The 25,138-nt window shown below is 41.5% G+C and overlaps 2 protein-coding genes across 2 annotated transcripts; one reads left to right on the top strand and one right to left on the bottom strand.

Annotated features, from left to right (window-relative positions):
* The first annotated feature begins 731 nt into the window (after positions 1 to 731).
* LOC136423344 (trichohyalin-like) lies at positions 732 to 19,241 on the top strand. The gene is made up of 22 exons (XM_066411474.1): positions 732 to 903; positions 1,777 to 1,926; positions 2,767 to 2,862; positions 3,316 to 3,420; positions 4,031 to 4,170; positions 4,431 to 4,509; positions 4,744 to 4,860; positions 6,046 to 6,186; positions 6,717 to 6,800; positions 7,116 to 7,215; positions 8,001 to 8,201; positions 8,871 to 9,077; positions 9,730 to 9,962; positions 10,784 to 11,215; positions 11,807 to 11,983; positions 12,582 to 12,767; positions 13,369 to 13,494; positions 14,126 to 14,314; positions 14,924 to 15,045; positions 15,422 to 16,832; positions 17,553 to 17,853; positions 18,390 to 19,241. The coding sequence occupies exons 2-22, from the start codon at positions 1,804 to 1,806 to the stop codon at positions 18,518 to 18,520; spliced, it is 4,701 nt and encodes a 1,566-aa protein (XP_066267571.1). The 5' UTR covers positions 732 to 903; positions 1,777 to 1,803; the 3' UTR covers positions 18,521 to 19,241.
* A 2,144-nt stretch (positions 19,242 to 21,385) lies between these two features.
* On the bottom strand, positions 21,386 to 23,632 carry LOC136423669 (zinc finger protein 84-like). The gene has a single exon (XM_066411942.1). It carries the CDS (start codon positions 23,554 to 23,556, stop codon positions 22,093 to 22,095), a length of 1,464 nt encoding a protein of 487 aa, XP_066268039.1. The 5' UTR covers positions 23,557 to 23,632; the 3' UTR covers positions 21,386 to 22,092.
* Positions 23,633 to 25,138: the final 1,506 nt, after the last annotated feature.

The following is a 25,138-nucleotide window of genomic DNA, read 5'->3' as shown; positions in this document are numbered from 1 at the left end:
ACATTGAAATACTGGTAAGTGTAGTTTTATGCCTGTTTTTGTTCCTTGTTTATACAGGATCTGAATGGGATCTGATTTCAGCACTCCCTCCCCGATAATATTTTGTACGTGTATGACCCTACACCTTCGAGTGATACTTTAAGTTTTAAACTTAAAGCATCACTAGGCTCTGTGACCCTCTGTATGTACAATTTTTCCGCCCTCATATCATACACTTTACCAGGGTCCTATATATAAAATGTCCTTGACTTTACAAACCATATGCTGAAGTTTCAGTTTGCGTGTAACAACTCGAGAGAGCTGTGCCCCCCTCCCACTTTTCAAACACGGCGTCTGTTTTTCAACAAATCATAGCTTCTGATCCAAATTTGTTACACAAAGGGGACGTTTTTACACCTAAGAACAACTGGAAAACCTTTCTATTGTGTATCTTTGCGTTTATTTGTGAAAAAAATAACTTTAAAAACTCACCAAGCTAAGTCTTCCAAAAGACTGTTGTTGTCTGTCTGTAATGCGCAAAGAATAGTGGGAAAAATTACCGCAAAGCGGTCAAAATAAACAACACCAAATTAAGCAGTCTGAGACGAAAAAAGCTTCAGTTGTCTTTATCTTCCACAGATTTTCCACAAATCATAATCTATAATATTTATGGCACTTACATATTACTTATGATTATCGTATAAATGAACCTACGTGGAATGTTTATGTCTAGTCGACATTTACGACTGTACAACTGTCGTAAAATCAAAGCGGGTGTTTTGAATCGCCATTTTTGAAACTCAACGATTTCGTCAGGAAATGTCCGCGACGAAAATAGACGTGGTTTCTTGAATTTCTGAGTCATATGTCCATTCTTCTATCTCCTACGTATGCTGGAAATGAAGAAGATTGCAGCTTTATAAGGTAAGATCACAGGGTAGCTCATGTTTACTTTAACTCGAGTTTTCGAAAAGATGGTAAAGTTGCCCCCCTCCCCACGCATTGGTAGTAAACGTCATTTAGCCATTTTTCTGGAAGAACTGTAAAAGTTATTATGTTAACATCATGTACTAGTATGTTCCTCAAAGTTTTGGTATAAAACTTAGTTCTCCAGTTCTTTCCTATAGCTCACTTGACGAAAGATAGCGCAATTTGCTGTCTGAAACGTCTGGCTGTTTTAAAACTAGAGTTAAATTTGTGCAACATATACTTCTACTGGTGTTCTCAGTCCTATCGTTAGTCACTGACGAAAGACAGTGGATGCTGTCTGAAACGTCTGACTGTTTCAAAATCTTATCCAGTTGCTTGAGTAACTATTTTTGGCGTATCTTATTACCTGGATGTCTAACCTTCATCAACGTACTAGTACATATACTTCAGGTTTACTATGTTAGTTTAGCGATTACGTGGTCTTTTTATTATTATGAATTGGTATTGAATTTTTCTTTTTATTTGACTTGAATATGTGATAGTTATGTGCCGATTTGTAAAAAATAGCGAGAACGCTAGCGACCGGTACAAAAAAAACACCCCTCCCAATAAATGGTATGGCGACCCTGTGACGTCACAATTCAAGATGGCGACCACCACACATGCCAACGGATCCAACAAAGGTTTTGCTACCCAAACCTGTAATGGCGCTGCACAGCTTAACAAAGATACAATTTTAACATATAAATATAGATATAAATGCTGTTTGAAACGTCTGACTGTTTAGTGTTTTAAAAATTTAATCCAGTTGCTTGTGTGACTCAACTAACTGTACGTATGTGTCTTTCGGTGTTCCTCCTCCTTCAGTACAGGAATTAAGGACGCTCTGCTGACATGCAGCAGTCCAAGGTGAAACGTAAAGTGGCCAGCAGGCGGCTCCTGAAACTCAGTCCAAACGAGGAGGCCCGTCTCATCCAAGACGAAAAGGAAAGAAGGCGGAAACTTAGGTTACAGCAGGTAAAACTAGGAGAAACAATTCTTGTTTGGCCTATGCTATAAGTTATAACTTAACTTTTGACAAAACGTTCCTGTCAATAAGAATGTGTTGGCAAGTTATTCTTATTGACAGGAACATCCTGTCAATAATGCCAATTTACATTCTTATTGACAGGAATGGTTGTTCCTGTCAATAAGAATTCGTTGGCACTATGGAAAGGGTGTTCCTGTCAATAAGAATTTGTTGGCACTATGGACAGGATATTCCTGTCAATAAGAATTTGTTGGCACTATGGACAGGATATTCCTGTCAATAAGAATTTGGTGTCACTATGGTATTAATAAGATATCTATTGACAGGATAGCTATTGACAGGATGATCCTGTGAGCAGTGCAAATTTGTCTACTGCTGACAGGATCATCCTGTTAGTAGCCACTTCGTCCTTGACTATATGTCGGCAATATTGACAGTATGTTTTTCAAAGGGAGAAACATCAGTTGCTACATTGGTCGGAAAAAAATGAATTGCTAATTGCAAAAACCAATCAGATTTCATAGACTAACAACATTAACATATTTAGATCATCTCTAGATGACAATGTCTGTGGCTTAAGCTACTTGTAAGGACTCCTGTTCTGTATGTTAACTTAATGGAAACTAGAATTCCTTTCTATCGTTTGTATCATTAAAAAATCTAATCATTTCCAGGTCTCATCAAGATCTACCCTCCTACCAAATATGAAGACAATCCATCCAGGCCTTCTCCAGTTATTCTGCTTCTTTACATACATACACACACACACACGCTATCCTCTGCATAACCTTCTCGGCGAAGGTAATTATAATTATCACTTTTTGCAGGTGAGAGAGCAGGAAAAGGCATTTGCCAGTCAGGTGAGGAAGGATGTGAAGGATAGAAAGGAACAACAGATCAGCAAGATAGCAGCAGAACTGAAGGTTTGTCCCTCCATCCTACACATTGATAATGATAGCCTGGCGACCAGTCTCTACCAGTCGTAGATTACAGGGGGGCTCCTGATGGTATGGTTTCCAGGCTAACACATATTCTTACTAGTTAGCCATACAGAAACCCATTAATAATACATGTATGTAGTGTGTGCACTACATTACATATTTCCCTGTATACACATGTGCAAGGTATGACTGGATTGTCAATTGCAGTCTTGGCTATTGATATGTACATGTGTGTGTGTTTTTGTGTGTTTGTGTGTGTGTGTTTGTGTGTGTGTGTGTGTGTGTGTGTGTGTGTGTGTGTGTGTGTGTGTGTAAGCCTGCACTTACCAGTATATGTCTAATCCATTGCAATGGATTTGAAAATTCCATCATTTAACCCTGATGTAAGCATGTGACTTGTATGTGAAATTGATTGTGAATGAACTGTCTTTGCAGGAAGAGTGGCATCATGAACAGCAGGAGAAGCAGAGGTCCCTACAGACCCTATATGACAGCAGTGTCAAGAAAGTAGGAGAAGCACATCAGGAGGCCAAAGAAAATGTAAGATGATTGTTCAACTATTATACAGAATGATTCCCTTACACAAGTTTTTAGCCAGGATTTGTACTATAATTAAGTGGCGTCCAAAATTGGGGGGGGGGGGAGGTGGGGCAGAACCAGAATTCCCCAATGGGCTCTATGAATAATTGTCAATTATCTAGTAGCTTTGCATCAATTTGTACATGTATGTACTGTAGTCTCAGTGTCCGGTATGAATAAAAAAAGGAGTACAGTAACAGAAAATAGTAGAAATCGGCCGAGGTACTCCGCTTTACAGGGTAGTCTGCTATACAATGAAGCTCCATTATCAATAATGTACTAAATGTACTACCCTGTATAGCGGTCTACCTCGGCCGATTTCTACTATTTTCCCAGCGATAGGACGGGGCCTGGTAGAGGCTAATAAAAAAATCATTGGCCAGTATGTGTACGGGTAACACATGTACTAGTACATGTGTATGTAATTACCAAGGAAACAGGGTGTCCTCTGGGCCTCTCCTGCAACACAAGGGCATCTAAATTCTGATTGTCCAGAAGACGCCCTGACACCTTGCTAGCTAATAGCCTGCTTAAGCTTGGTCACCCTCTATTATATATTTTCCCTGCCAAGGTGCCAGACTATGACCTGAGGTTTGCCATGGCTGTGGAGGATCAGAGGAAGGCGGATGAGCGACATGTTAAAGCCGTGAGGGCCTTAAGGGTCCTTAGGGAACAGAAGGAGCAAGGAGAGAAAGCTCACATTGTCTCAAGGTATGATATCCCTAAACAACCACCTCATGTAACTTAAGGGGACATGACCAATATGATGTCCAACTCTATCTGTTTTAATCGATAATGTGACACAAATGTGCAATATCATATACTTAGTCTAGATACATGTATTACTGAAATTGCTAAGCCACAGCAGCTTAAAATTTGTTTAAGCACTGTTACTCTAGATCTTGCTCAAAACTCTAGATCTTTGATTAAGAGGGGAGCAAAGAAATCTTTTGTTGAATTTTGTCTTGCAGGAAAGCAGCACTTGAGGAGGAGAAGGAAAGAGCAGCTCGTATAGCCAGCCTCCCCCCTCCCAAACCTGACCCCTTACAGGTATGTCATCTTGTACTTCGATTCAGTTAACAGCTGCAGAAAAGCCATTCTACAGAACATCTGTTGTACAAAAATATATGCTTGTGTCAATTATTCTTACATGTACATCTTACTAAAGGCTTTAAACATTCTTGTCGGAAAGTTTTCAAGTTCATAGAGACAAGTGAATATTAACCAATTGGTCTAGCAGAAATCTGCTATTGTTTTTTTTAAACAACATGTGTTTTTGTGCAGGACATAGACCTGAAGCAGCTTAATCGTCCTGTGAGGTTCACAGATGCAGACGCCCTGTCCACCACACACTTCCACATGCCCACTGGGTATGCAGAGAAGGCTGAGGAACAAGAACAGGTAGGTACTAGAAATTATAGTTAGTCATAATGTGGCGTCTGTGTGGCATAGTGTCAGTGCATCCGGCTATGAACCAATGAGACCCAGGTTCAATCTCCAGGGGTATACCCAGACATGTCTGGACATGCACCCAGACGTTGTGCCTTGGGAAATTCTACTCCATATTTCCCATGTCCTCATCCCTGCATAAGGGGTTTGGTTGGCGTTAGGAAGGGCATCCAGCCGTAAAAACTCTTGCTACAAAAAAGACTTGCACTTGATGAGGAGTTCTGGAGCTCCCCCATCCATGTGTAAGCACGTCCAACCCCCATATGATGGGGAATAAGAGACGTTTAAATGGAGAGAAGAGAGAGAGAGAGATTAATAATGGTTTTTATTGTCAGAAATTACCTGTGCAATGGCAGCCTTATATTTTATTTTCTAGTGCTGAATTGGTGCAGGGTTTACAATAATCACAATCATAATACACATGGGCAACAGATACACATGGGCAACACATTTGCGTTTTGTGGAACTCACCAGGGTCTGGGCAGCTGCCATTCGGCACCACCAGGTTACCTCAATACAACCTTACCCAACAAAAATCACATACCATTTACACCTTGGTGGAGTGAGGAGAGTCGTGTAAAATGACTTTTCCAAGGGCACAGGATCAGTGACATCATAGGATTCGAACCCAGGACTACTTGGCTCTGAGCCGTAGCTCTGCCGTTGTGCCGCACGACCCCACGCACCAGTTGATGCATAGGGTGGCACCCATCTTTGTTTCTTCAGCGCTGGGCCACACAACATTGTGCAATCACTACAGCAGGGGGCTAGTCCACTGTTAGTGGTGTTTGTTCAACTCCCAAGTCCCAAGTGCTGAGTGCTAAGTAGAGAAGGCAGTATGTAGTACTATGTACCATTTTAAAAGTATTTGGTATGACTTGGCTACGGATCGAACTCAAGATCTATTAAAAGCAAAATGAACAATCTAATCACTTAGCCATTCATTGCAAAGGTTTTATTAAGTAGAAATTCTAGCATGACTACCAAATCAATTAGAAAATGCATAGCCCCCTAAATGTCTTGTATGGTGTATTTTTATTAGTATTTGTTTTGATGGAAGATTCTTTGTTGTCACTTCATTGTAATTTGTACTGTAACATAATGTTTACTGATGCCAATGTATAATGTATCCCCTAGGGTGATGCTAAAACAGCAGCAGTTGAAGAGTTCGAGAGATTGCAGGATCTGGAAGACCAGGAACAAAGAGTAAAACACGAACAGACGGAGAAAGCTCGGCTAAGACATAAACATGCTCTCCATCGTGTGCGACTAGACAAGGTAATGTTCTAAAAGTGGTGACGTTTCTGTTTATAGCAAGGTAGATTTCTTGCTAATCTTCAAAGTAAAGAATACCATAAATGCAGAAATATTTGCAGTGGTTTTATGTTTGCAAACTCAAAACCACAGCGAACAGTCTCTTTTCTCCCTACGGCGAACTTAAATCCCTGTGAACATTTCTGCATTAAGAGTTAAGTACCTAATAGTATGAAACCTGTCATCATGGCCATACCTGTACCTGTATTCACTTTGGCATGATCTACTATACAGTGTTGCCAAAAGGAATTAGGAAGATCGTATTCAATATATGTTGTACAAGGATTGTTGTAAGGAAAAAACTAAGAACAAGACTGGTTTACTGAAAACTGACTGTCATATGGTCAGGGATGACAGTATGTTAATCAAGGCAATCCAAAAATTCATGCAGTGGAGTATATGGTAAAAACAATTTTTATACATTTTTTATGTGATACATAATTATTAAACTTTAAAGATGGTGATGCCAGATTTGTTTAATTCTTGCTGTACAGGATCATGAACAGCTGCTGCACGACCTGAGTGACCTTCAGCGTCAGGACCGTCAACATCGACGTCAGGTCATTGCCAACATGCCGGTCAGTCAATAGTACTTATTAATAAGTTCAGTGAAACATGCAAGAAAAATGCAGACAGTATATTGCACTTCAAAGTTGTTTTATATCTATGATATTATAAGATTGTCCATCTTCTTAGCAGTTCCTTAATTGCTATTTGCTACATGTCACTATAGCTAGAATATTCTTCAATCTCTTCAATGATATTGGTTACATGTTTATTACCCCCATGAAAGTGTTTGTCCTAGTGCGTGTTATGTATTTTTTGTTGAAGAATGAGTATGATGTCTTTGATGACAGTCTTCTGCAAAAGTGATAATGTTGACTTTCTTACAGGTCAGCTTGTTCCGGCCCCCCCACCAGCGGTTGGAGTTGAAGGAAGAGGGACAGCAGGACATGGAACAAGCGTTTGAAGACATGTACATGGCACAAACTGGTAGGTACCCTCTTTTACAGCTCTCTCTGCAAAGAGACCTTGGAGACTCATATATACATGAACATGTAGGCCAAAAATAGTTACTCAAGAAACTGGATAAAATTTTGAAACAGTCAGTGACTGACGAAAGACAGCAGATGCTGTCTGAAACGTCTGACTGTTTCTAAATTTTATCCAGTTGCTTGAGTAACAGTATTTTTGGCGTATCTTACTACCTGGATGTCTAACCTTCATCAACATGAACAATCATGTAGTTTTTTTTTTTTCATGGTAATCTCTCGAACGCGAAATCATGACACTGCGAATATGTCTCCCTTGAATGACTACTTTACTAAAGAATTGTTTCAACTAAGAATTTAAAGCACCGCAAAAAATCTCCTTTTTCCTTTTTTCCTCCTACTGCAAAACAGAACGTTGAAAGTAAATCAATGTGGGGTCGTGTGGCGTAACGGCAGGGTGTTTGGCCAAGAACCCAGCGGTCCCCGGTTCAAATCCCCTGTCACCACCAATGTTGTGTCCTTGGAAAAGGCACTTTACACGCCTTTCCTCACTCCACCCAGGTGTAGAAGTGGGTATATTGTTCTCTGTACGTGGCACTGTTAAATTAAGTTATGAAAGACTTTACCGCAGTACCACGTCGTCCTTGTCTGTCAAAAAACGACGTAAAACAACATGTACAGTAAAACAATGACTTTATTGTACAGTATTTAAATGAATAGTTCAGGATCCAGCAAAAGAAAGAATAACATCAATTTATCACAGCACATTGATAATTCTTCCAATAGGTTATGTTGGAGATGTGAGTCTGGCCCTTGATCCCCACCCCCCTCCTGCCACCCCCACGGGAGGGGACCCCTCGCTGGACCTGTCGGTGGAGCCGGGGGAGGAGACCCCCCAGGAGGTCCGTGTGGCACGGGCCGCCCAGTCTCTGAGAGAGAAGGGTCTGAAAAGTCCTGGAAGGGACAACAAACCTGTACGGAGAGAAGGTGAGGGAATCAATGAAGGCATGAGTGAAGGAAGGAACTAAGGAAGGAACGTATGAACAAACAAAATTAATCGATGAATAATGTTTATTATTGTATCTTGTGTCTATGTACCCAGCTCGTATGCACTCATATTCACATTACATTGTATATCATTGAATAAGGCCGGATACACCACTGTTTGATACATGAAAGGAAAAAAAGAAGTTTTTACACTCTGAAGTACATGTACTGTAAATGCATGTAAGTTTGCGTGGTTTTCATTTCGCGGTAGGGAGAAAATGCAATGGTCGCGGTGGTTTTAAGTTTGCGGCAAAGACCTTACGGCGAAAACAGTGAACATAAAACCACCGCAAACATTTCTGCATTTACACTGTAGCTGTTTGGTACCCAATGGACCATAAGCCCCACCACCTGTTCTATTTCTAACACCTCTAGTGGTATTTTGATGGAGGTGTCACTCAGAACCGAAAAAGAGGGTTCTAAATGTTTAATACCAGGTGTTCAATGAACCCCGTCCCCCCCGGGGGTCGACCGATGATGATGATGTTTGATGGGAACGGTCCATTCCAAATTGGTTACAGAGTTAGAAAGCAGGGAGAGGGTTAGAACTAAGAGGCCAGTACACAACTTATACACACACTTCACTAAAACGCTGTCTCACTACTGCAGTAAACCTTAAGAGACTACTGGACAAGATTAAGAACCAGAGAGACGAGTGGGTGACCAGATCTTCCCAGGATGCTCCAGAACCGGACTCTGCGAGCAGTATGGTTCCATTTCCTGTTGTACAGGAAGTGGACAGGGAGGGTCCATTGTTGGTTGAGAGGGAGACTCGGCCTAAAGATGTGATGGAAGAGGGAAGCTTTACGGACACAGGTAGGTTGGACAAGTTACTGGTACATTTGTCTAACCTTCTATTTTTTTAAATTAATGTTATGGTCTAAAACATGTCTGTTTTAACAGTTAAGGCAGCAGAACATAGTTTTGGGGATATGGGGATTTCTATAGTTAAGGGCCACAAGGCTTCGACGCGGTAAAAATTATAATGCGGTGCGCTTGAGAAATATGAAAAAAGGAATTTGTTTGAGTTTAGGGTAAAACCTACAAATGACTCAAAAAACAAAAAACTCTGTCAGCGTATCGGCTCCTCACGCCCACTTTGAAACAGTGCTCTGCGAGAGGTCACTGAACTGCACCCACCTGACCCCGTGAGGTGCACGTGGTTCACAAGATGCCGCATTTATACACAAAGGGGAAAAAAGGTTCACCATCCAAATCCTACAGTCTAAAAGCCGACATATTTCTACACCACACAGCACAGTTTACACATGGGTGCCTCTCCCACTCAGAAAATTATGAAGCCTTAGCTATAGAGTGCCCCATTTTAAGGTTAAATTGTCCAAAACTCCATACATGTACCTTCCATGCCATCCCCCCACTTTGTCGATTCACACCCTTGCAATGCTCGCTCTTGCATTTTTTTCCAAGAAAAAAACTAAAAAGTCAACATTTTTTCTCTCTACTCTAGTTTCTTCTTCACAAGAGGTCCCTCCAAAGAGGGAGGACAGCCCAGCTGAAGGGGATTCCCAACCTGACAGAGAAGGGGCAGAGGAAGTGGTCCAGGTTGGTACTGCAGGGACAGGGGGAGCTTCTACCTCTCAGGACACCACAGGAGACACCATTGTTGCAGGAAGCACAGCCTTGCTGCACCCCAGAGAAGAGGCTAAGAGGATCAGAGCAGAGGCTGCCAAACACCAGGAGGTGGATACAATAATGGAAATATTCCAAAGTTTATAATAACTGAATTGATACTGTAAAATGCATTTAAGTTTGCATGCTTTTCATTTCGCGCTGAAAGGAAAATGAAGTGTTCGTGGTGGTTTTAAGTTTGTGTCAGCGATATAAATTAATCACAAAGCTACAGTATTGGACAAAAATGAAGGCTAAAGCCATCGTGAACATTTCTGCATTTACAGTATTTATGCAATGCACATGGCACCACTCACTTGAAGCAATGTTGAAAACACAAGAACCAGTTTATTGAAGCTTAGCAATTTTATTACCATTAGAATGATATTGATAGCATTATGATGTGGTGTAGCGTAACGATTAGAGCGTTAAACTTTGGGGCCAGAACCTATAGATACTCTTCATAGCCCGGCGTTGTGCCCTTGGGAAAGGCACTTCACACGACTTTCCTAACTTGACAGTGGAGTGATGCCCACCGAGCCTCTTTGGCAAATTATATTCTGTCAAAAGTGTGCCAAAAACACACACAGATTTGTGTGCCAAAGTGCCATTCATTCTGGAAATGAACATTTGCCACCATATATGAGCCGTAATTTTTTTTTAGTGCTAGCATGGCTCAAGAGCATGCAACAATTCCTTAATAATATGCGAAATATATCTCTGATGAAAAGGCATGTAATTTTGAACATTGTGTACATTTTTGGAGACGCCTCAGGGGCAAGCCTATCAGTATATTATACGCCCGTTTTGTAAGAATTCCCAGAATTGTACAGGTAAATCTTGTTTCACTTTTAGTTATTTAAAGTTTTTTTCTTTGAACTTGCATCTATCAGATGATGGCTGACCTTGAGCACCAGAAGCAGGAACAGCTTAACCTCATGCAGCAGCTGGAACAGCAGAGGAGACAGCTGCTGGAACAGCTGGAACAGGAGCGTGCTGCCCACGATCAGCGCCAACAGTTCCTCGAGCATAACCTTCTCCAGCAGCAGGAGACCGAAAGACCAGCCTTCATCGGTCAGAAAGAAGATGCAAGACCGTTTGCCATTGGTCAGGTGCCCATCAGTACTGAAGCTGCCATTGGTCACCCTACTGCAAGTGTAGATGAAACAAAGCATACGGTTGGTCGACAGCCTGCCATCCCAGAAGAAAGACAGTCGGTGATTGGTCCACGGCCTCCATCAATAGATGATGAGCTCATCACCATTCGGCGTCATCAGAAAAAGCTGTTAGAGCAGTACCGTGCCAGACAGGAGTCTGTGAAGAAGGTACTTGTATATGATATACGTAGTCTGTATCTTTATAGCCGGTATAACTGCCTTTCAGAGTAACACACCAGCTTTGCAGGCACGTGGTGCGGCAGCACCAGCTGGTTATATTACACTGAACGGCCTGTTACACCTAGCCTTTGCACATCTAACTGCATGCATTGTTTGAAGCTATCTGGTCAGGATCCCCCTACAGTACTTGCATGATGGTAACAGCTTCAACTCTACGATAGTTCTAGGAAAACACAATTTTTTTTTTTAACCCATCAATCTAAGTTGATAGTTCTAACTACTTGAAGGCATGGCTATTCTTGTTCTTTTCTGGGCTGGTATTAGGTGACTTAGTAGTTAAAGTACCAGTTAAAGTAATTTTGTAGATCATGCATAGTCTGGACATTTTCCTTCTGTCTTCGAGTGACATCCACTGCAGATCTGTTTTCATTTTGGTGGTGCTAGCACTCATAGTTGTCCGTGAAAAATCTGTCAGCTAATGGTTCTGCACCCTCTCCATTTTATCTTTTTCCTTCTTTGTATATGGATCCCATACTATTGCAGCATATTCTAAGGTTTGGTCTTACTTTTAATTAACAGGTACAGGAGAGACTGGAACAGCACAGTCAGAGGCAGCCAGGCAGGCCAGCACAGATACCTGCAGCCAACAGGGACGTCGTTGTGCCCAAACTGCAACCTTGGACAAGTTCTATGGGAGTGCCACAGAGCAGGTTGCACAAAGAGCCAGCCCAAGCCTCAGCCATAAGACAACCTCAGGTAACTAGCTTTCTTAGTGCAACCAAATAAAACTTCATTTTGTATTACCAGCAGCTTTAAAGTAAATCAAGAAGATATACATTGACAAAAGTTGATATCATGATTTGATACAACAGAGTCATACATCTGGCTTTAGTTGAAGTTTCAAATTTGAAGAGCACATGTACAGGAGAAGTGAAAAGACTACAAATTTGCATCCACAAGCTCTATACTGTCATCATCATCAGTCAACGCACTTAAGCACCGTCGGGGTTATACCGCCCCTTACGGGGTGACACACAACTTTCGTTGGCTGTCATACAAGACGGGGATGTGCCAGATCTCCCGTCCGGGTGAATGGTGTGAATCACCGTATGGCTGATATGAGATGTGGGTTCCCCAGGCTGTCATCATCCTGTAATTTTAGTCTAAGCAAAAAAGCTACAATTGAAAGTGTTATTGTTACAGTGTACAGGACTGTCACTCTGTCTGAAAAAAACATCATACAAAAATGTACATGTAGAAGAGTCCAACTGTTACAGTACAACATAGTTTACAATGTATATATTATTAGATCACAATTAGTAGTCCAATACATGTGTCATGTGTTCTTATACAGTTGGTGGATTCAGGGGTGAGGACTGAAGGGAGAACTCCACTACAGCCAGGGATGTCAACAGTGCCATCAAGTACAGGGGTGCCAGGCTCACTATTAACTGTTCAGAAAGCTCGTGAACTCGAGGACATCCAGAGAAGAAAGGAAGAGTTGATCAGACAACAGGAGATGGTTAGGAGACAGAAGGAAGTAAGTGTGCTCATGCTCTCATTTATAAAATATTAAATAATTGAAAGTCTCTTATTCTTAAGAGTAAACTTGAACTGTTAACTAAAGGTACAAATGCATGCCCTTGTGCAAGTTGATCAAACTAACCATTAGATGGTCTTATGCAGCGTTTTTTAGTGTAATAAAATGTTACATGTTGAGGCTGTTAACTAGTAATGTAAGCTCTGTACAAAATCGCCACTAATCGTGATGATCCGTCAACCCCTTCAAAGTTTGAAAAAAAAAATTGGTCCCTGCAGTTCCAAAAGAGCCGCTTGGAGGCCATACTCTTCACAACTCATTCTCCTTCCCAAGAGCTAATCTACCTTTCAATCAGAATAATAGATGTCAAAACCAGATGATCCACTGCAGTACCATAATAAACCGCTAGGGGATCCAAATTCTAATCATTCCAAGGTCTCGTAAAGACCTACCTTCATACCAAATATCAGGACAATCCATCCAGGCTTTCTCAAGTTATCACACACAGACAGACACACGCTCCTGAAAACATAACCTTCTTGGCGAAGGTAACAAGTAGATTCAGTGGACACAGGCGTAAACCTTTACACCTTTTTTGTAGGAAATCCTAGCTCATCAGAGAAAACAGGAGGAAGAGATGAGAATGAGGCAGCAGTGGCTTGAACAGCAGATGCAGGAACAGCAAAGACAGCTGGAGGAACAGCAACAGCTGTACATCTTGCAACAGGTGAACGTACAATTAAGCTGTGATGAAAAACTACTGTGAGTTAAGCTGAAATCTGGAATCATTCTTTTCCCAGTACATTTTTGTTTTAAGACTTTCACCCAGTCTTAAAATTTGATGGTACTTAGAGCAAAGATGGCTGAACACTGAACCGAATCCAAACTCATAAAAACGAATCCGGACCTGAACCTGAATGTGAGTTTAAGTTCACATCCCTATAAACTGCACCAAAAGACAAATGCAAAAATCTGACATTGGTTTCCAACCTTGTTAAAACTTGACTAGTGTGACGACTACACTACCTTACATTACTTACTGGGATCACTTGCACTGTTGTGTCAGTGAATAAACCAGACAAGTTTGAGTTTATTTCAATTTGCAGTTATGACGACTGTCTTTGATAGTAGTCTCTGTTAAGGAGTCTTGAACTTAATGTAGCCAAGTTGCTCGCTTTATCATCATTAAAGCCGTTATAACATTATTCAAATATGCCATGAGTTTAGGTTCGGACTTATTAGGTCCGGACCTGAATCTAAACCTCTGGATTTGGATCTGAACCTGAACGTGGGTTTAGATAATCAGCATCCCTAATAACTGTATAATTATGATTTTATCTTTGCTGTTCAAAATTTAGCAGGCCCAACATGAAGCTTCTACGTCTGTTGAAGAGGACAGCAATACTGTGCCAAAAGAGGGGTATGAGAGAGAAGTGTTGCCAGAGTTTCTTGAAGCAGAAGTTCCCAGTACAGAGAAAGACCTGATAGGGGAACCCGTCCGTAAAGCTGCTCTTCCACCTAAACCACCTCCAGCCTGGTCAAGACAGGTGGGTTTGATCGCAGGGTGTCTTCGGGATGCCCTCAAAAGTATACCACTAAGAAAACAAAGAAATTACAAAATGTAGATGCCCTCCTTTTGTAGGGGACAGCCAGAGGATTTCCTGTTTCCCTAATTACATACATGCATGTGCAATGTGTTCCTACACACACACTGCCGCTGTTGTCCTTTTCGTCATAACTGCTTGGACAGCATGTAAATTGATTAGCATATCATAAGCACTTAATTGTTCATCCACATTTGGATGCCAACTCTACAAATCCTAGCTAAAAGTCTGGCTGGGTGAGATCCAATTTGATACATAGCTTTTTGTGAATCTATTGTATACTCTATATTGTATTATTGTAAAGATCAGAATAGCTTAAATTGATTTAAAGAAATCTAAAATAAAATAGATTGTGTTTGTGAAGATTTTATATGTGACAAATGCATTTTGTAGATTCATTAATTTGGAATCTTGTTGAACAAGTTCTCTTTGACACAATTATTTAAGACAAATAAGCTGTTGTCTAGCACAGCTTATCTGTAACATTAAAACTATGTTTAAACTTACTAGTAAGGTGTCTTGTACAATTGTAACTCCTTTTATGTTTTCTAGGTTCATTACTTCCGAGACGGCCCCACCCACGAGCTGAGTACCATACAGGAGGTGGACACTCCTGGGAGTGAAAGAGTGGCCAGAAGTATGGCTCTGGCTCAGGAACTGGATGATACAATGAGGTTATTATTCCTAAACATGAAGATTCACAATAATGCAATTCAGATACATAGGACTCAGTAATAGGAGCAGTAAATTTGCTTGCTGTATTAAAGTCTTGTCCTCACGTATGCTGTGCTAAAGTTCTGACATCCTGTTCTAAAAGTTCTCTATTCTTTTAGTCTTGCCCTTTCCAGCTAAAAGAAAAAATGTTGTAATAACTCTGTTCTTGTACATGTATAAGATAAACAAATCTAAGGTATTGATGTGTTAGGGAGCACCATTAACCTTCTCCCTGTTGCCCAATCCCATAAGCAAAACAAATTTGGTGCCAAACAGCTACATGTACCTTGGCATGCAGAAGGTCAAAGTTCACTTATGTCATCAAATCACCCACAGGTCTGCCCATCAGGATGACCTTGGATCCATGAGCCTTGACCTTGACGGTTCCCTGACCCAGAGCCAGAGGAGGACGTGGCACGACCTGCTCCTATCTCCTCCCGAGGCCACCCAGCCACGCGGCATCATCACCATGGCAACGGACAACGTTTCCCGGGCAACCCCTCAAAACATCTCCTCCACCCTTGGTGCTCTGGCAACAGCAAGCGGGATTGAAACAATCGTACCAGCAACGACTGTGCGACCAGCAGTATCTAGTGCTGTCACTTCATCAACACTTGACTATCCAAGTGTCCCCCTAGCAACAGGACAACCCGGAAGTGTGCCAAGCTTTGCAGCAGATGTAGGGAGAGGGATTCTTGGTTACAGCTCGGTTAGACAACCAGTACAACAAATGACGCCCGTGACAACCACAAGCCAACCAGCGACTGTGAGCCTCTCGACCAGTTCAGCACCAGTGCCATCGTCACAGCCAACTCTTTCAATGGAGGGAACAAAGTACAGCGATCTGGCCCAACGGCTGTCTCAACTCATCGATGACAAGTTGTCCGTGCCGTCAAATTCACGGTCTACAGCCACGCAACCGCTTAGTACAGTGTTTTCACCGCTGGCAAGCCAACCAAGGACCATGTCTCAGGCCAGAATCGACCAATCAAGAAGCTTGTTCTCCACGTTGGCAACCCAGAACTACTTCCCGACGATAGACGCTGTCTCGTTGTCTAGTGAGGGGTTGGACATTTCAGATATTGGGAACCCGAACTTTCCCCAGTACTCTGTTAAACCACTGTCCTTACAAGAAAACAGTTTTGCCCCACTTCAAGGAAGGCTGGAGGATAGTGTTGAAACATCTAAGGGAGCCAAAGGAATTCAGTCTGAGGATTTTTCTAGTGCTTCATCAGTGATGTCTTCCGTGGGTAGTGACCAGGGAGGCCCAGTCCTCACACAGCGAAGTCTGAACTCTTTCAGTTCTGCCTCAGACGACTTCCAACCCCTAAAACCTGCACTTGACCCTACGTTAGAATCCCTTCACGACCATGTGCAAGTTGAAAAGCCACAGGTAGACCAGTTTTCGTCTCCTGGCAGCTTCATGCCTTTAAAACCATCCAGTAACGCCACTCTGGATTCCACCCATCTGAGTGACTTTTCCTCCATCAGGGGGTCACCTGTCAAAGGGCAAAGGTTCCAGGGTTTGACCTCTTGGGGTAGAGGTCAAGGGTCAAACGTCATGACCTCTTCACCCCTGAAGACCGTGCAGACACCAGGAAGTTTGCAGAGTGGAGTTGTTTCCTCGCAGCAGCTACACGATGACGTTCAAGCAATGAGGGACCGCCATCGCAGGGAGAGGGAGATTCTGCTAGAGGGCGCTCTTTCACACCTGGAGAGAGAAGATTTTGGGCCTGCTCTGCCAAAGGTCTGAGAGAACACATATTTGATAGATACAACTTCACTACCAAAAATAGATTTTCTTGCTTTTCTAGTTTTCTTGTATTTCTAAACTCATGGACAAATTTTCTTATATTAAGAATTTCAAGAATGAGTAAGAAAGAAAAATTAAAGAAGACTTAGTGGTCTAATTGTGTCCATGGAAATTCACATAACAAGGACAACTTTCGTAATTCTCTTAAGTTAAGAAACTATTTCTCAATAAGTTTTCAACCAACAAGAATTTCCAGAAATTCAAGTCTAGATTTCTTGTTTTTATTGACTTCATGATTATTGTTCTTGTCAAGTTTAAGAAAATATATGATTATTTTCTCACCTTTCTTGAATTTTCTTGCTTGAAGACAAATTTTGTAGGAAAAAATTGTGAGAAATTCTTAACTCTTGCACAAAGTAGTTTTCTTTAACCCAGAAAGTTTTCTATTTTTGAGAATTTTTTCCTGTCTATAAGAAGAAACAAGAAAAAAAAGTGGATCTTTTTTTAAGGAAATGTTCCAATATAAATTTTTCTATGAGTGACAGGTTTGAAGATTTTTAATATTTCTGTCACTGTGTCAGGCCACCTTTCGAATAACTTTCTTCCAACACTAATGTATTCAAAGATCATATTTTAATTTTTCAATTTTCATATTTATAACACAGAAAAGAAGGTCTAAATGTCTGAACCAACTGTTTTACGCATCTTTTTCAGGAGGAAAGGGGCATACTCGAAGAGTCCGATCTCACACTAGTGGAGTCCACCCTGATAGAAGGTCCTATCGGTGATGAGAAGGATGACACACTGCTTGAGGAGGGACAGAAAAGGGAGGACAGTGGCTCATCTTTAGTAGAGGGGAGGATAGGAGACATGGATACCCTGCAGGAAGAAATAGAACACAGCGACGACCAGAGTCCATCCCTGATGTCGTTTGAGCATCACGAGTGGTCTGTTAGTTTGGAGTCCAGTCAGAACAGTGGTGAACAGGCAGAAGCAAGAGGACCCGCTCATACAGGTCAGGTTATCTCCATCAGAATTCTTAAATGGCTGTCCAGGGAAAAAGCAGTAGAATTTCTGAAAATTAGAGATAAAGTAGGACAAACTGTAGGAGAGGGGTGTGAAAATTTACGGGGAAATATTTATGGGTCAGTACAGCTGTGCAAAGATTTCGTTACGTTTATTTCCCATTGTCTTGCAAACTTGTGTACAATGTACTTGCTTTTCTGTTGCTTTTGTTCTGGGGGTAAATACAGACATGCATACACTGTACCACCTGATCAGTGAAAGGCACTTAAAGGATTCAGATTGAAAGAAAAAGTGACTTGTTTACAATTTCTATACAGACATGGAAAATAAAATCTCCTTTCTTAGCACAGACTGGTCATCTAATTTTCATCAAAAGCTCTTGTCATAATATATATGAAAAGAAAATGTGATGAAAAAATTGTACGGCTTTTTATATATGTATGATGTCTGAATATTTTGAGGCAACCTAGTACTAACATTAACATTTAATTTAGTTGAAATTGTGTTTTTTTCATCTTCATTCAGGACTGGAAAAAACAGACTCCAGATCTGAACCAGGAGGGACATCTCAACAGAAACCTGGGACCACCACAGATGACACCATGGACTCCCTCAAAAGGGCCTTGTCTGCCTGGAAAGACAGTCGAAGATTCTGAAACAAAACATCTTAGGAAAAATCAATCCCCAAACAAATGCCCTAGGAGCCAGACTGAATATGTGACCGACGGCCAGTTTCTACGAAGATCCAAGGCAATGAGCCCGTCGATCTAATTAGTGCTTTGGGGGATTTGCAGCCTGAATGAGTAGGCTAAACAGCTGTCACGTAGTGCTAGTTTAGAAAGGCGAGCTTTACTGACTTGGACCAACGAAGGTATCGGCTGATGGCCCGATATCCAGTCTGGTTCCCAAAGGCTAGATGTGTCAATTTTAAGTTTCACTTCAAAATCATTTTCTGTGCAACCCTACATGTATTATGTGTCTACTTTTGTAAATGTGTCTATAAAAAAGTATTAGTCTGCAATATGATGTGAAATTGACTAATTACAAAGCCAGACATGTAATAATATTCCAAACGTTCATGGGCATTCTGACATGATGTGTGCAGTTGAAGAAAGACTAACTTGTATAAAATGTATTTTACTTGATATTAATAATATACCATGTATCAGATAGTAGTGTCCCCTACTTTAAATACAGAAAATAACATTCCTGCATTATTGTGAATTATTATACAGTTTATAATAACAACAGTTTATATTTCTAAGGTATTATGTGCATTTTGGAAAAGTGATACATGTAACTGTTACAAAATTAATGTTTGATGCCAAAACGTGTGACTGTATACATTGAAATTGAATAAAAGGATTCAATATTTTACTTGTTTGCTTTCAGCTTTCTTGCTGTTGCCCTGTCCTTGCTCTTTATATATTCCTAAGTAAGTACGTGTGAGTGTGTGCCTGTATGACATCGTGTACATGTGTGTGTTTCTGATATTGACATAGCTCAACAAGGCATAATATGGATATATGCATACAGTAGTATACTGCGTGGTCAGTATTGTCAGTCATAGATAGTGAAAAATGTCCCTTCCCCATCAGGGCATTATTGTCCGCTTAAACAGTCACGAACATGAAAATAGTGCAATTCTTTCATTAAAGAAGTTCTAAAGTCCAGAGGGGGCGGAGTTATTTCACAATGTACCTGCATGACAAGGCCTGACAAAAGTCAGGTTACACAAAGAATGCCAGGGGGGCTGAGAAAAACTTGTCTTGTTGTATGTTCCTGTGGAGCCGCCCACAGCATTGACCAACCAGAAGGACACCCAGCAGGGAGGAATGATGATAATAGATTTGAAAGAGATTTGACATCCCAAGATTGCGATGTTATTGAATATCATCTGTGGACATTCTGGTTTTCAAAATGGATAAATGTAAATTCTGACATGCGTTCTTAATAGTATAAGGGATCTATGCGTCATACAGAAATTGTGTACTCCTATATGGGTCAGTTTGGATAGGCTATATGATAATAACGTTAATGACCCCCCTATTCCTCGATGTATATGGTGTCATAACGCCTGGCCATGTGCTATAACCACCTCATAAAACTACCTCGTTCGCGATGGCCAGGCGTTATGAGACCATATACACCTCGGGGTGAGTCATTAACCCTTAATTAACAACTGGCCTTTTTTATTGTGCTTAGCCCACCTCATTTAAGCCCAAAATAGTCACGATGATGGAAGTGGGTCATACGTATAGGGAATACATGCCTTGGGTAGTTCCACCTGCAGTTTACAATCTCAGTTTAATGTCTTAAACGAGAGGCCTTTTCCGTTAAAAGTAAATGATTGGATATTGCCTCGTGTCCCATAAAAGGAGGAGACGTCTAGTTTAATCCGCACGTTTCGAACGTTAACTGGTAACCAAGGAACTAGTCCTTTCTTATGATACAATTTTGCCCAAAAAGAAGTACAGATTACAACAAAGACATGTTTACACACACACACACACACACACAAACAATTGTTACAAGCATTGTATCCAACCATCACAGATGCCGTCTGTCCTTGTTATTAGTCTCTCGTTGGTCTCTTGCTGGTCTCACTGCGCTCAGCCCGCCTTGGACTGAATTAAGACGCAAGCGGGCTACTTGTCTTGACTGACGTCATCGACGCTCTAAACCAATGAGGCGTCTCTACGTATTCTAGCCAATCACATCACCCCTCAATGCTCGTGACATCTATTGGTCGCTGCTTAGTTCAAAGTTTAGAACCGTTAAAGCATAATTGGTATGCGATATTACAAGACAACATCCCACCTATAGCTTACTGTCTTCACAAAGTCAATAATATTTCTCTCTTCCTCAGTTACATTTGTCACATATTTGAGAGTCCTATCATGGAATTTGGCTGATGTATAAACTTTCCTCATGAATTGCATAATAAGCACCTAATCATGCAAATCATCACTAAAGCTATCCACTTACCAAAAAGCATGACCATCCATCAAGCCCTTCTTGAACTATTCCCTTTCACAGTCTAAAGCAAAACCTGCTTCTGCAGTTCCAGAAAAATCCGGCAGGGGGCCCAAATCTATACCACTTACTCAAAAATCAGTTCCATAGCATGTCCAGAACATGAGATATCAAAAAAGGAAGTTCCGCTGCAGTACCGTAACAAGCCGCTAGGGGGCCCAAAATCTAATCATTTTTAGGTCTCACCAAGACCTACCAACATACCAAATATCAAGACAATCCATCAAGGCGTTCTTGAGTTATTCTGGTCTTCTACATGCATACATACATACACACAAACGCTACCCTATGCATAACCTTCTTGACGAAGGTAATTATTAGGATCCACACAACTCAGTCTGTAGTTTTTATTTCCCTCCGTTAATTTTTGATACATGTCTACAGTGGCTGCTCGGGGGAATTGAAGAAATTCCCTGATTCTTTATAGACACGAGTCGCTACAGTTTTACGAGAATACTTTATTTTGTTAAACATCGATTGGTACAAACAAGGTGATGATATTTCACAACCTTCAAATGTAACACATAAAAATGGAATCTATTTATGCTAACATGCCAGTACAGGTTGGTCTTGTATATATATGACCCAGCGTTCAATCCCTGACATTTCTATAACAAGTAAAAGTATATACACGTATATAGGTCTTAAACCACAGTCTAACCACTAAACAACAAAAAAATACCGCCAGGGTAACGAAATGGCGTGCATACAATTTCAGAACGAAACGACTGCTTTCTATTTCATCAACATATTACCTAACAAAATTACTACGAGTTTATGAATTACACGTAATTTGCTACACTCGTAGTAAAGGATGGGGTGGTACTGTGTAATTAATTCTTCGAGGAATAAACTACCTTAGAAGTGAGAACGCTTCAACTAAGTAAGAGTAACATAGAAATCGGTTCACTTTGAACCAAACGCCGACAATGAGACTAAACTTTGGACTAAGAACGAGCAAAACTAATAACTCAAGAACGTTTGTGCCTACCTAACTAGTTACGTGCAAACTTAAAAACATTTTTGTTACATCTTGGGTAAGTCTGTTTCCTTTATACACAATAACACACACTATCACAGGTGGAGGTAACAAGCGGCTACACATCGTCAAGTGTTGATTTCTGTTGAAAGAATTATGACGGATGACTTTTAATGTTAACCTTTATATGACCCCCAAGTGTGAAAGATAAATTTAGGATTTCTCAACAGTGTGAGTGCGCATGTGATTCTTCAAAGTACCCCGCTGGCTGAACTGCTTGCTGCACTTCTCACACTTGTAGGGTTTTTCACCTGTATGTGTTCGCATGTGGTCCTTCAGATGACCCGGTTGACTGAACTGCTTGCTGCACTCCTCACACTTGTAGGGTTTCTCACCTGTGTGAGTCCGCATGTGTTTCTTCAAATAACCCAACTGACTAAACTGCTTGCTACAATCCTCACACTTGTAGGGTTTCTCACCTGTGTGCGTCCGTATGTGGTCCTTTAGATGAGACAGGCGGCTGAATTGCCTACCGCACTCCTCACACATGTAGGGTTTCTCCCCTGTGTGGGTGCGCATGTGTGCTTTCAGACTTCCTTTTGTACAAAACTGACTGCTGCACGCCTCACACTTCAAAGGTTTCTCCCCTGTGTGCTTCCGCATGTGAAGGTTGAGGGTATCCTTCCTATTAAACTGCTCACTGCACTCCTCACACTTGTAGGGTTTCTCTCTGGTGTGAGTAAGCGTGTGTCTCTTAAGATGACCCACCTGACTGAACTGCTTGCCACACTCACCACACATATAAGGTTTCTCTCCTGTGTGGGTACGGATGTGTTTCTGCAAATCACGAAAATCTCTGAACTGCATGCTGCACTCCTTACAAGTAAAGGGTTTCTCCCCCGTGTGGGTACGCATGTGGGCCTTCAAGCTTAGCAGATGACTAAACTGCTTGCTGCAAAGTTTGCAGCTGTAGGGTTTCTCACCAGTTTGGATACGCATATGTCTCTTCAGACTAACTAGATGGCTAAACCGCTTGCTGCACTCTCCGCACATAAAGGGTTTCACCTCTGTGTGAATCTGCATATGGTTCTTTAGACTACCCGTTTGACTGAACTGCCTGCTGCACTCCCAACACGTGTAGGGTTTCTCACCTGTGTGAGCACGCATGTGGATCTTTAGATTACACAGTTGACTGAACCGCTTGCTGCACTCTCCACACATAAAGGGTTTCTCCCCCGTGTGAGTCGGCATATGGGTCTGTAGGCTACCCAGTCGGCTGTATTTCTTGCTACACTCCCCACACTCGTAGGGTTTCTCCCCAGTGTGGGCACGCATGTGCTTCTTCAGAGCATCATGACTTCTAAACCGTTTGCTGCACTCTCCACACAAAAAGGGCTTTTCCTCTGTGTGAGTCTGCATGTGAGTCTTTAGGTTATCCAGTCGGCTGAATTTCTTGCTACACTCTCCACACTCGTAGGGTTTCTCCCCGGTGTGAGTGCGCATGTGGATCTTCAGAGCACCATGACTCCTAAACTGCTTGCTGCACTCTCCACACAAAAAGGGTCTCTCTCCTGTGTGAGTCAGTATATGGATCTTCAGATGACCTACTAGTAGTCGACTGAACTTCCTACTGCACTCCGCACACTCGTAAGGCCTCTCCCCGGTGTGAGTGTGCATGTGGATCTTCAGAGCACTACGACTCCCAAACTGCTTGCTGCACTCTCCACACAAAAATGGTTTCTCCCAGTCCCCTGTGTGACTTTTCAGATGATCCAATCGACTGAACTGCCTATTGCACTCCTCACAACTGTAGGGTTTTTCTCCTGTGTGAGTGCGCATGTGTATCTTCAAAGCAGACTGACTTCCAAACTGTTCGCTGCACTCCTCACGTGTTGCAGATCTCCTTGCAACCTTCTCTTCCTGACCTGCGTTGGTGTTCTCGGGGTGAATTTCAACTGTTGCCATAGCAGCTTCTGCAGTAATAACAAAATTAGTTAAAATCTAAAATGACTGTTTCTAGAAGGACTAATCATAACAAAGATATGCCGTATGCTTGCAGATAAATAATCTTCGCTTGTGAACTCTTACAGGATACATAATCGTGACGGTAGAAAGGATCAATAAGTTACAATTCTAAAGTAAATAGATGTACACTACAATACTAGTAAGACGAGAGGATATTTCACAAGTCAAAAGTTGGCACAACTTCACTTTCAAATTATATTGCGAGAACCCATAACAATGGCTACACAGGCTATGACAAAGCTACAGCTTTCGACGTAGGGTGAACCTGTCATTCGAAAAATTAATGAATACAATTGTTGTTATGAAATAGTGACTGTGACTGGTAAATGAATTATACAGCAGAAACAGGTGGGAGGACAAATAAAGGTGATCAAATCAAAAGTAACAGACATATATAAGAAAAGTGAAACATGAAAACCATGGAGCTAAAATCACAGTTTTTAAGATTTGAATAAAATTTCTATAAATTTTTAGAATTAGATTAGCAGTTTGGACGAAAAGTTAAATCCGAATGCCTTTGTGTGATGTTTCAATGCATGGAACAAAAATGTGCAAAAAAGTCCCCAATATCGCATTCCCTACATTAACAGGCGTAGTCTCTTCAAGCAGATGTGTACAGATGTAGTTCCGGCTGGTTTTTGACATGTTTTCAGGCGTTTTTGTCGTGCTTTCTATTTTGTCATCGTGTTCCTTTTTTTTTAATTTTCTTTATTTTGGGAGACAAAAAAAACATGACGAAGTAGAAGGCCAGACAAAAACGCCTAAAAACACGTAAAAAACCCAACCAGAACCATACCTCTACTTGGAGAGTAAGCAGGCGATGATATAAAACAGATGTGAGGGTCACCATGCACCATACTTCTGTGGCCACCGGGGGAGAACTCTATTCTCTAAGCAGAGGTTTTGGTCGGGAGGCCAACGTAAAAAACGCCGGCCACTACTACTAGTACCCCACCTAGCCTGTGTTTACACAAGCTCTCAGCCGGAGGTTACTGACCCCCAGCTAGGGGATGGCGGTTACAGACCGGCTGGCCACTAGGAGCGCGATTCGTTAGGCTACTACCCCACCCGACCAAAACCTCTGCTTTGAGAATAGGGGAGCTCCGTTCTATATCGATGCTACTCGCATCGCTTTGTCTTGAAATTATCACACCCAGCCGTTGCTAACTAAGTAGTACTGCTAGTCTGGCTATCCGATCTATTCTCACGATGAGCCCCTCAATGCAATGATTGT

Source organism: Branchiostoma lanceolatum, chromosome 17 (assembly GCF_035083965.1).
Source record: "Branchiostoma lanceolatum isolate klBraLanc5 chromosome 17, klBraLanc5.hap2, whole genome shotgun sequence".
Taxonomy (NCBI): Eukaryota; Metazoa; Chordata; class Leptocardii; order Amphioxiformes; family Branchiostomatidae; genus Branchiostoma; species Branchiostoma lanceolatum.
Note: the sequence above shows the minus strand (reverse complement) of the source record. Positions and strands in the feature narration are given on the sequence as shown.

Coding starts and splice junctions, on each gene's coding strand:
- LOC136423344 (XM_066411474.1), top strand. CDS start 1,804: ATGCAGCAGTCCAAGGTGAAACGTAAAGTGGCCAGCAGGCGGCTCCTG. Junction 1,927..2,766: donor GGAAACTTAGGTTACAGCAG/GTAAAACTAGGA, acceptor CACTTTTTGCAG/GTGAGAGAGCAGGAAAAGGC. Junction 2,863..3,315: donor AGATAGCAGCAGAACTGAAG/GTTTGTCCCTCC, acceptor CTGTCTTTGCAG/GAAGAGTGGCATCATGAACA.
- LOC136423669 (XM_066411942.1), bottom strand. CDS start 23,556: ATGCACACTCACACCGGGGAGAGGCCTTACGAGTGTGCGGAGTGCAGT.